Source organism: Ascaphus truei, chromosome 5, assembly GCF_040206685.1.
Source record: "Ascaphus truei isolate aAscTru1 chromosome 5, aAscTru1.hap1, whole genome shotgun sequence".
NCBI classification, from domain to species: domain Eukaryota; kingdom Metazoa; phylum Chordata; class Amphibia; order Anura; family Ascaphidae; genus Ascaphus; species Ascaphus truei.
In genome coordinates this window covers 281,757,470-281,768,937 of record NC_134487.1, presented here as the reverse complement: position 1 = coordinate 281,768,937, position 11,468 = coordinate 281,757,470, and the positions used below count along the sequence as shown (strand labels likewise).

Below are 11,468 nucleotides of genomic sequence, written 5' to 3'. Positions count from 1 at the left end.
ACACATATCCTCCTTTTTCTGGATAAGTATTATTTTGACTGTTATGTTACGTCTGTACTTTCTTTTTGATGTCAGTTATGTGCACTAGCCCTGCTGTCGGGCAATTTCCTAGTCAGTAAATATTTTTCCGGACAAGTCGTTGCTTTGTTTTGGCATGGTTTCACACTTTGAGTGCAGGGAACTCCATCTGTGTTTTGTTGTTAGTCCTGAGGAAACAGGGTTCCTCATTGCTCCCAAAAACAGAAGGGTGATACCAGCACTCCAATAGAGGGAGAGTGTGGTAGGTACACTAGGGGTAGGGGGTAAATGGTAGAAACTGAAGGACTGAAAGTCGCTGCACCCAGACGGAGGCAGAGTGTCAGTGAAGTCCCCAAATAGCACGCACTCTGATACCCACACGCAGATGATAAAGCGTAGCTGCACAATTGCAGATAGTGTGAAATAATGAGCCACATGTTAACGTGTTATGACAAGAGAGACCCCCAAATAAACCTGGCGAGGAATTTGAATTTAAAATACAAATCTTTTATTAATGCAAAACAACATTTAAAATGAAGGCAGTGTCAGATTTCCCATTAGGCCCGGGTCTAGGGCGGCAAAATTTGGGTAAAGCGAAAATGTCCGCCCCCATATAATTTTGCCGCACTCTCGGGCCTATCGGTGCTAATGGGAATGTACTTGCCTGTGTCTGCCGCCTCCTTTCTGTCACCCTCCCGCTGCTGTGGAATCCCAGTGTCAAATGACGATGCAGATGTCCCCAACGTGACATCACACAGTGTCTCGTTGCCATGGCATCAAATGACGTAATACTCCTGACGAAGCCAGCCATTTCATTGGCGAAACGCGTAGAGTGGACCCGCCTAGGAAGTGAGAGGATTGGTGCTGCGAGCTGTCAATCTTGTGCCGGACCGGAAGTGACGCGACGGAGCAGATCGTTCCTACCGGAAGTGACGTGTCGCGCCGGAGAAACTGCTGGAGGTAATCCCCACACTGCATGGTGGAGAGGGAACCTCGGAAAACTTGTGATACAGCTACTTCAGGACGTCGGCGGTGCGGTGAGCTGCGGCAACCATCCTTAACACTCCTATTCACTTATCAAGTGATAAATGCTATTATTGTTTTTTAACTTTGTAAGTGCACATTTTTTAGCATCTCATAAAATTACCTTTAAACCATTGATCTGCACCATGGAGGTTTTTCTTTATCTCTCCATGTACATTTGCACCTGATATCCAAGTCCAAGCTGCTTCCTGTCTGTGTCCAGAAAGACTCATCAGATTCCACTTATCCTGTCACTGCTTTTACCCTACTGACATCTTGTGAGTAGGCAGCACATAAGAGCCAAGCTTTATATACAAGTTTTACCATTGTACTTTATTGTCTGCACTTAGTGTGTTTCTCTTGTTGTTTTTTTTCCTACATGCTCCCCCTGGGTTGAGAGAAAGTGTATCAAATGACGTAATGACACTGCATTTCCGTGGCAACGTGCCACCGTGCGACGTGACGCTGGGGTTTCAAAGGAGCAGGAGACGGCAGAAAGGAGGCCGTAGACATAGGCAAGTGCCTAAGGGTGGTGTATTTTGAAATCCGCCGCTGATGAAGGGGGTAATAAAAACACCAACAGGCAGCATCACTGCTGTAAAGTATCACACAGTATCAGTCACCCGAAGCGGGTATGCTGACTGGTGGCTGTGTATTGAGAGGAGTCCAGCTTTGTCAGTCCAATGTATACACTGTGTCAGGAAAAGGGACGCACGCTTGCACACTGAGGCGTTCACTGCTGCTGCAGCACCTGCTGCACTGTTACCTCCGTCTGAGCGCTCCTCCACGAACCGTTACCACCACTGATGTAGCAAACTCTATGTGTTTGTGTTTATGTATATACTTGAATGTATGTATATATTTGTGTGTGTGTGTGTGTGTGTGTGTGTATATATATATATATATTTTTGTGCGTGCGCACACTCTGTTCAGTTATGTGTGGACTGAACCCTTTCATTTTACCCCACCTACAAATGGAGACGACACAGTTTTTGTGGAAGTGAAAATGAGGTCACAGCTTTTTATTAAAAAATAAGCCAGCCCGCTTGTTCCTGTATGCAGACGTCCCCCCTTCCTACTAGTAATATGGCAGGAGACTCTTACGCCACATCCAGCAGGTCTCTCACTGCCCTGATCGGGAATGCTCCACTCTCAGCCCCCTCCCCCCCTTCCCTTTTGGGAGCTTCGGCCTAACTGCATCAATTTGTGCCCAGCTTTTGCAAGAATTGGGTAGCGGTACAGCTCGGTCGCATTAATCGGCGCCCCTGGTTTGCCCAATCTGTTCTAGGGACTAACCACAGGCCCAACCGCATAAATTGGCGCCTTTCTTCTTAGCATTTCCCCGTTTCCTTAAGTTGGCTGGCATGACACTTCCGCCACCCGGGGGACCCATTAAGGCCACTTATTGGGGACGGACACCCCATCCGTGACCCTGCGCACTGATTGTTTATTACATGTAAAGGACGACTGAGGTTTTTGATAAAAATGTCTAGGCCTTCGTCTGTTAGGTGCACCCCATCCCTTCTGTGTGTAAGGATCGGAGCAGGCTCCGCCCCCGTCAAGCTCCAGTCGCCTGATTGGCATCAACCTTGTTCCTGCCTGCTGTGCAGCTCTGCGCCTGATTGGCTCACCCTGCTATTTATGCTCAGCCTCTTCCACCAGGAAGTTGGCTGAACATAACATCATGTGACGTGTGCAGGTCGCAAGCACTTCTGCCTTGCCTCCACTGCTTTCTCTAACCCTCGACTCGGCTAGTGATCCCTGCGACCCATCTCTCACCCCAACCTCTATGATCCGTACCTCTCCACTCCTCAATCCTGTTTCTGCATCTCCTCTGTGGTGCCTGGTTCCTGTTGCACCTGCTGTTGCTGCGGGACTTGGCATCGTCCCTGTGGGGCTCAAGCACAGTTACATTCGGTTTTGCCTTGGGGGAGGGAGGTATACCTCCCCGTGGATACCTGGTGACCCTCTGTGTCCTGTGGGGGGCTGGAGGAAAAATGTGGCCCATGGGGGGTGGTGGAATTAGCCCAGACCTGCCCATGAGGGGAGGTCCCCAGGCATGTTGGGGTAGCTGCCATGCGGGCCATAGGTGGTAGGGAGAGTGGCCCCATAGGTAACTTGCTGAAGAGAGGTGGTGGGAACAAAATTGACCAGCCGGGAGTGGTGGCCAGCAGGAGGGGTGCTGATGGGAGGCCCGTGCTCTCCGCGCTTCTGGCAGGCAGCGGATCTGCAGACATGAGGGGTGGTGCAGGGTCCAGGAGTGGGGCAAACAAACAATGTCCAGGAGGGACAGCAGGTGTTACCCGCCAGTGTGCGAACCTCCTGGCTGGGGCTTTCTTCCCCGGAGCTGCCCTGGAGGGGCATTTTAGGGCCTATGTCTCTTCTTAGCCACTTTTGTTTTTTTTTAACAATCAATTAAACACTTTTAAAAATAAGATAATTGGGTGTGTATAAGAAAACATAGTTTAAACACACAGGGCCTTCCCCATAAATGTTTAGCAGTATTGTAGAATAGAAAATCTAAGCGAACTGTATTTGGGACAACCTTCTTAAAACAAATTCTTAGAATATGGACATTCTTGGGAATGATAAGAATATTTTATTTATTTTCTAATCCTAATACAGTATTTGCAAAGATGGCACATGTAATAGCAGAGGCTCTACGGGCAAAAGATTCTGCACATTTATTTATTTTATTTTAGGTCTTTGGTCTTATAGATATTCTTCTGGATGAAGTTAGTATTGTTTCATAGTTCTCTCCATCATTCTTTTAACACCAGTCACTTGGAAGCCATTCTTGTTAGCTAAAAAAATACGCAGAATGTATAGATCACAATGAAGACAATAATAGGAACAGTATGAGCCTGCATGGAAATAAGCTCGTTAATTTAGAAGATGTATCAGTATTCTACAAACAGACTGCACAAATCACAGTCATTATGTGACTAATATAATTGCACAGGGAGCAAGTCATTAATTTATTATTAACTACTGTACATACAGAGAGAGTTTCAAAATATTATTACTCCACTTTAAAGTGGAACGTTTATTGGTACCTGAAGCATACAATATGAAAAGTCTGCACACGTTCTTTCTATAGAGTTGAGAACTTTACTACAGATTAGGGCCCAACATTTCCCCACTAATTATTTTATACGGCTGATTATGTGAGAAGTGTTCAATTACCTAATCTTCCCATGATTGTATCCCTTATACAGTATGTGAATATTTAATTTACAACAAATGGTCATTGATTCAGTAACAATGTTGGATCTCTTACCATAGGCAAATCCACTGAATCCCCACCTGTTGGAGAGAAGAGAAAGAGATCATGAAGATGTCATGCAGCCAGTGAATTATCTTCTCCTCCAGTAATAAAATCAATGTACTAGGGTAAATTAGACAGCGTATACAACAAAAAACAGACAAAGATGCCCAAAGCTACTTCCAATGTGACAAAAATACACAGTGCAATACCTACAGTATATATTCTCTTGAAAAAAGGGTAATTTAGTTTAACCCTTTGGCCAAAGCGTCTTAAGCCTGCTGCCACTTACAAGGCATGACCGTAGCAGGTCTAAACACTCCCTGGGTTAAAATTCTTATTAACCTGTATAATTACAGGAAGAATGATCACATTGGATCTGTCGTAACCTGGCAAGTCAGTTTAATTTTGCCAGGTTTACGACAGATCCAATGTGATCATTCTTCCTCTAATTATACAGGTTAATAAGAATTTTAACCCATGTGAGTGTTAGGACCTGCTACGGTCAGGCCTCGAAAGTGGCAGCAGGCTTAAGACGCTTTGGCCAAAGGGTTAAACTAAATTACCCCCTTTTTCAAGAGAATATATAGGTATTGCACTGTGTATTTTTGTCCCATTGGTAGTAGCTTTGGTACATCTTTGTCTGTTTTTGTTGTATACATTAAGCCACGCTCACTACCACTCCTTTTGACACATAATATATATATATATATATATATATATATATATATATATATATATATATATATATATATACAGTGTTCGACAAACCTATACATTTGCTCGCCCCGGGCGAGTAAATATTGGCCCAAGCAGCACACGTTTGGTACTAGGTGGCGAGTAGATTTTTTTGTGTGGCGAGTAGATGTTTGGTGATTTGTCAACCACTGTATATATATATATATATATATATATATATATATATATATATATATATATATATATATATATATATTATGTGGTAATGTTAGGGGTTTCTCAGAGCTTGTTGGGTATCGGTGTGTAAATTAGACAGCGTACAATAGGTGTGATAACACTATTCTCAGCATCGTATAAAGCAAGAGACAAAAAATGGATGAGTCTTTACCAGTCCCAGCATCCATTGATATTCGACATATTGCTCTTGGCTTGAGGGTACAGGATGATAAAGTTATTTAAATCAGCGACCTGGTTGTAACCGGCATTTCTGGCAAATCGGTCACTGACCTTCTCCCTGCAAAATATTAAGACTCGAATAGAAACACACATTTCAAGATCATTAGATGACCATTTGGCAAATAATGGATACCAATGTTATTATGTACAAAACTAATACAAACAATTACCACAAGCCTTTACTGCCATTCTTTCACATCTGTTATTACCCAGTACTGGAAATCTGTCTAATGACTGCATAACTAATGCTCCATGTAGCAGAAATGTAGGAGGTATGAAAGTATGATTAATTTGCACTCACAGATTTTAGGAAGGTGTTTGATGAAGCAACTGGAGGAGGTCTTGGGAGCGTTTGTGTGGAGCAATAGGAGGAGATGGAGGAAAATGATAGATACATGTAATCTGGAGGCGTTTTAAAGAATGGCTGTACGGAGAACATGAAGATGCTTTATTCATTTGGAAGTAAACTGGAAGATGGAGATAGGGTGCCAATTGTTAGAAGAAAATAAATACAACTGCGAAAAATCCTTCAGACAGGTGTAAAAATGTCTAAAAAAATGGAGGTTGTAGGAGTCAGGGTGTACAAAGAAAGAACAGATGAATAGCCAAGTAATTTAAGTGCTTATGTGTATAAAATAGGAATACTTTAAACTGCCAGGTTTAATTTTTTTCTTGGAGCAGATGGTTTAAGTGTTTGTTGTTTACAAGACCAATTTGTTTGAATGCTTCAGCTTTTGGACAAAGGACTTTGTTTCTTGCTCCTGTGTTAGAAGAGGACCTGGGCAGGGGAGACTATGTACAGTAGCAGCTGATTACATTTGGAGCACACCGAGATGTTACCTTCCTTGGAGACATCCATGGAACACTATGTGCAGTCTGCATGCTGAAAGAAGATAGCAAATTGGTTTACTAGGACATTCTCTAAAAGTTACTTTAATCAACAAACTGATCTGAAACCACAAAAAAAACAAAAAACTTTTGGGGCGAGAGAATAAATAAACAGAGCATTAAAGTGCTTAATGTAGCATGTGACTGTAAAACAGCATCAGGTTAAGGCAGGGGTGGGGAACTCCAGTCCTCAAGGTCATTTTTTTAGGATATCACTGCTTCAGTGCAGGTGGCTTAATTAGTGGCTCTGTCTTGGACTGAACCACTGATTGAGGTAACTGTGCTGAAGCAGGGATATCCTTAAAACCTGTCCTATTGGTGGCCCTTGAGGACTGGAGTTGTCCACCCCTGGGTTAAAGTCACGACTGACCATTAAATAGAAGTCCAGAAATAGGAATCATAGAGTCTTCAATCCAGCCAGTAAATAGTTTTACTGCATAAACTCATGGTTAGAAAGCCCAGGACTTGATGTTCCCACCAAGATTTCATAAATCTCTTACTTTCTCCGCTCTGGCAGGAGGAAGGAATGTATACATATCCGGCTGTGTCCATTCCATATGTAGAAGGAGCAGCCAGGTTAAAGAATTCTGACTGGTCAAACAGAACCAACTGAAAATATAAAGCACAGAAGAGAAAAAAAACTCCCATTATATGATGGGCTGTTAGGAGCAAATCACTGCTGACATGTTCTACAGGTTTACGGAGTTGACATTGTATTGAGTCTCTTCTGGTGGTCAGCCTCACCTCCATCTTTCCTCTCTAGAAAGCCACCCTAGACAGTGTCCCTCTGACACTGTGATTGAAAGCAGGGATTCAATCACATTGCTTGATCGCGCTGAGTACTAGGACTGGGAAATTCCCAGTATCACTGCATATTACAAAATTATTTCCATCAATTCCACATTGCAAAGTATAAGGTAATCACACCCATGAAGGATAAAGGAAAGTTTTACAGGGACATTTAATGCATATTTTGCACGGCGTTTTGAATGAAATACTTGTCCTTTCTTCAGATGCAATTAGCAAACGCTAATAACTGTAACATTCTATATACTGTATGTACTATAAGTAATAATCCCAAAAGAATAGGGCATTACCAGCCAATCATTCCCTGCTGGTTAAATTACCCCGCTGGGGCATTATTGGTCAGTAATGCATGGTTCTGAGGAGATTATTGCTTTTATAGGCTAAATGTATGTTTATTATTTTCCTAAACAGATGCTTTTGTGTAGTTATATTATTTCACATTTTCCTGGACTTGTTTGCCTTTCTTAAAAGCTTCTACATTCTTTTGAACTTTGACTGTACTTACTGTTTATTCAAACAAAATCACACACACCAACCCCCTTCCCCCCTCCCCCCTCTGTATACACACAGTACAGCACCCACCATTATATACATACACATTCCTACCTCCTCAGTCTCTCTCCTGTGGAGAGCTCATTCTAAGGCAGGGAGAGAATGGGGGAGGAATAAACAGACTTTGCTGCTGCCTCCTTCCCAGTCCCCTGTCTGAGAGCTGCTGACTCACAATCTGTATGAGGAGTGTAACAGCTCTGAAAGCTTCTTGTGGAAAAATGAGTTGCATTGTGCTTCAAAACAAAAATATCAGCAAACATTGATCGTAGGTATAAATGTATAGCAGATTACCCCTCCAGAGAAAGCAAAAGATGAGGCTGGATTGTATGGTAGCACCCACAAACCTAAAAGATGTGTAACTGGAAAAATAAGGTCCCACATGCACTGAGGTAAGGACAATATACACCCGCCGGTGTCCAGCGTTAATACAACATCATGGTGTAGATATGGGGCAATAAACAAATCCTTGCAGCCACTTTGGAAAAGGAGAAAGGAGGTGTTCTGTTTTTGTACTTTTTAGACCATTAAACTTTCATTGTGGGAACGCACCTCTGTGTCAATTTTTGCTCTAGTGGAACCAGTGCTTCGTTTCTTTTCTCCCTGTTCCTGAAAGCTTCTTGGCCAGAACTCAAAACTTGGGCAGGTGCCAACATTTCCGGGCGTTACTAGAAGAATGTCAGAATAAAAATCCGCTTTCACAACTGATGATATCATCAGTGATTTAACCCAGGGTGCGTGATCTTTTTGCCCTGGGCCCCCTGCCAGCTCTCCCCCCTCCTCATAACCCCCCTTCCTTACCTTGGCTCCGGCGTTCTGTTGTCATGACGCCATGTACGTATGTATGTCTTTATTTACATAGCGCCATTAGTGTACATAGTGCTTCACATTAGTAATACACGTGACAATCATATAAATAACAAATACAAATATCATTTGACACCCCGTTGCCATGGCAACACATCGCCAGAAGCCATCTGAGCCAAGGTAAGTGAAGTTACAGAGGCCTTCGCTGCTCCCGTAGCATTTAATTTATATGCCTTCGAGAAGCGCGCTGGGCCACTGTAAACGCCGCGTCCACCTCAGAGATTTTCGTGCCCCTCCCCAGTTTGTGCACCCTTCTTCCGGGTTGTCGGCGGAACCTGGGCCCGCCCCGAAATCAGGCCCAACTTTCCCCTATGGCCAGACGAGATCTGCAGCACTGCAGCACTGCGTTTTTCCACACTGAGGCGGCCAAGACCGGAGGAACCAAGCAGGTCTATCTACCTCACCGCCCCCCTTACCCCCACACACCTAGGTATAATTCTTAGAGGGAAGTTTGAGGAGGGTGAGGGGCGGTTGAGGAGGAGGTTGAGGAGGGGAGGGGGTTAAAGAAGGGGATGGGGGATTGAGGAGAAGGAGGAGGTTGTAAAGGAGGAGGATGGGTTAAGGAAGAGGAGGGAGGGTTGAGGAGGAGGGAGTTGGGAAGAGGGAGGAGGTTGGGAAGACAGGGGGAGTTGGGGAGGGGGAGGAAGGGGGTTGGGGAGGAGGAGGGTGGATTGAGGAGGAAGGGGGTGTGGGAGTGAGAGAGGAGGAGGAAGAATAAGAGATGGCAAGAATGCTGTTTTTATTAGGGGGGCCCTTTAAAAATGTTTGCAGGGGGGCCCAAAATTGTAGTTATTCCACTGGCCTATCTTATACTATATTAGTGAAAGCACTGTATGCCTGCCTGCCTGCCTGCATGCATGCATGCATGCATGCCTGCATGCATGCATGCATGCATGCCTGCCTGCCTGGATGTCCGGTGTCCCTAGGGGAAATCTCATTGGTCCCTTGGGCCGCCCGCCCCCGCACACCTCTCATTGGCCTGAGGCGGAGTGACGGGCCAAAAAAACACACACTCCACCCTCCTCAACGCACACACACACACACACACACACACACACACACACACACACACACACACACACACACACACACACACACACACACACACACACACACACACACACACACACACACACACACACACACTCCTCAACTCGCGCACACACACACACACACACACACACACACACACACACACACACACACACACACTCCTCAACTCGCGCACACACACTCACACACACTCACTCCACCCTCCTCAACGCGCACACACACACACACACACACACACACTCCTCAACTCGCGCACACACACTCGCACACACTCACTCCACCCTCCTCAACGCACACACACACACACACACACACACACACACACCCTCCTCAACACACACACACTCCACCATCCTCAGCAAACACACACTCCACCCTCCTCAACACACAAACACTCCACCCTCCTTAACGGCTGCCCGGCCTTGACCCCCCCCCCCCCCGCGGCTGGCCCGCAACAACCGAACCCCCCCCCTATCACCACTCCGCGGGACCTCAACATCACCCTCTCTCCCGGTGCTCCCTCTCCCCCGGTGCTCACCCTCTCCCCCGGTGCTCCCTCTCCCCCGGTGCTCACCCTCTCTCCCGGTGCTCCCTCTCCACCCCCCCCCCCAGAGCACGCTCGCACCTTCAGGCCTAGAGGCCGCGCCCCCAGCTCACCATCTCCGCGCGCGCTGCTCCGGCTCTCTCTGCACGGGCCACGGCCCACACCACCTCCTGACCTGAGCGTCTCAGCTCCGCCTCGCCGGGGGGAACGGAGACCGCCGAGGAACCCGAGTAGGAGCGCGGCCCGGTGCGAGGTAAGTTACCGCAGGGGAAGGGATCTTTCACCCCGGCCCGGCGCTTCACCCCCCCCCCCCCCCGGCGCTTCACCCCCCCCCCCCCCCGGCGCTTCACCCGGCCCGGCCCTTCACCCCCCCCGGCCCTTAACCCCCCCCCGCCCAGCCCTTCACCCCCCCGGCCCGGCCCTTCACCCCCCCCGGCCAGGCCCTTCACCCCCCCCCCCTGGCCTTGCCCTTCACCCCCCCCCCCCCTGGCCATGCCCTTCACCCCCCCCCCTGGCCATGCCCTTCACCCCCCCCCCTGGCCATGCCCTTCACCCCCCCCCCTGGCCATGCCCTTCACCCCCAACCCCCCTGGCCATGCCCTTCACCCCCCCCCTGGCCATGCCCTTCACCCCCCCCCCTGGCCATGCCCTTCATCCCCCCCCGGCCATGCCCTTCACCCCCCCCCCCAGCCATGCCCTTCACCCCCCCCCCCCCCCAGCCATGTAATGTTTTAATGAGGCCGAGATTTTTTTTGTTATATACTGCTCTGGAAAGTCTCTGGAGTAAAAACACTCTTTTTGTTTTTTTTTCAGCAATCGTTTATTTCTTCACCCCCCGGCCATGCCCTTCACCCCCCCCCCCCCCGGCCATGCCCTTCCCCCCCCCCCCCGGCCATGCCCTTCACCCCCCCCCCCAGCCATGCCCTTCACCCCCCCCCCCCCAGCCATGTAAGCATGCCTTCACCCACCCCCCCCAGCCATGCCCTTCACCCCCCCCCGGCCATGCCCTTCACCCACCCCCCAGTCATGCCCTTCACCCCCCCCCCAGTCATGCCCTTCACCCCCCCCAGCCATGCCCTTCACCCCCCCCCGGCCCTGCCCTTCACCCCCTCCGGCCCCCTCGGTACCGCCTCACCTCTCCCGCCCAGCCTACCCGGCGCCGCCTGCAACGCTCCTCGGCACCGCCGCCTCACCTCGAGGCGGAGGCCAGCGGGGGGGGGGGGCTCCCGCCAGCCTTGCAGGAGGGACCCTCCACATGCCCCGTGCTGCTCACCCCCCCTCCACATGCCCCGTGCTGCT

The 11,468-nt window shown here is 48.2% G+C and overlaps 1 protein-coding gene across 3 annotated transcripts in view; it reads right to left on the bottom strand.

The window, feature by feature from the left end:
- Positions 1-3,631: 3,631 nt before the first annotated feature.
- Positions 3,632-11,468, bottom strand: part of LOC142494591 (poly(3-hydroxybutyrate) depolymerase-like) — a 35,699-nt gene continuing 27,862 nt past the window's right edge. For 2 of the 3 annotated variants that reach the window (XM_075599041.1, XM_075599040.1), the window contains exons 8-12: positions 6,850-6,958; positions 6,302-6,344; positions 5,394-5,519; positions 4,322-4,347; positions 3,633-3,845 (exon numbers count right to left, since the gene is read on the bottom strand). In XM_075599041.1, the coding sequence (XP_075455156.1) occupies positions 3,778-3,845; positions 4,322-4,347; positions 5,394-5,519; positions 6,302-6,344; positions 6,850-6,958 (372 nt within the window). In that variant the 3' untranslated portion in view covers positions 3,633-3,777. Of the gene's footprint in view, positions 3,846-4,321; positions 4,348-5,393; positions 5,520-6,301; positions 6,345-6,849; positions 6,959-11,468 lie in introns of all 3 variants that reach the window. The other variant, XM_075599039.1, reaches the window with a different exon arrangement.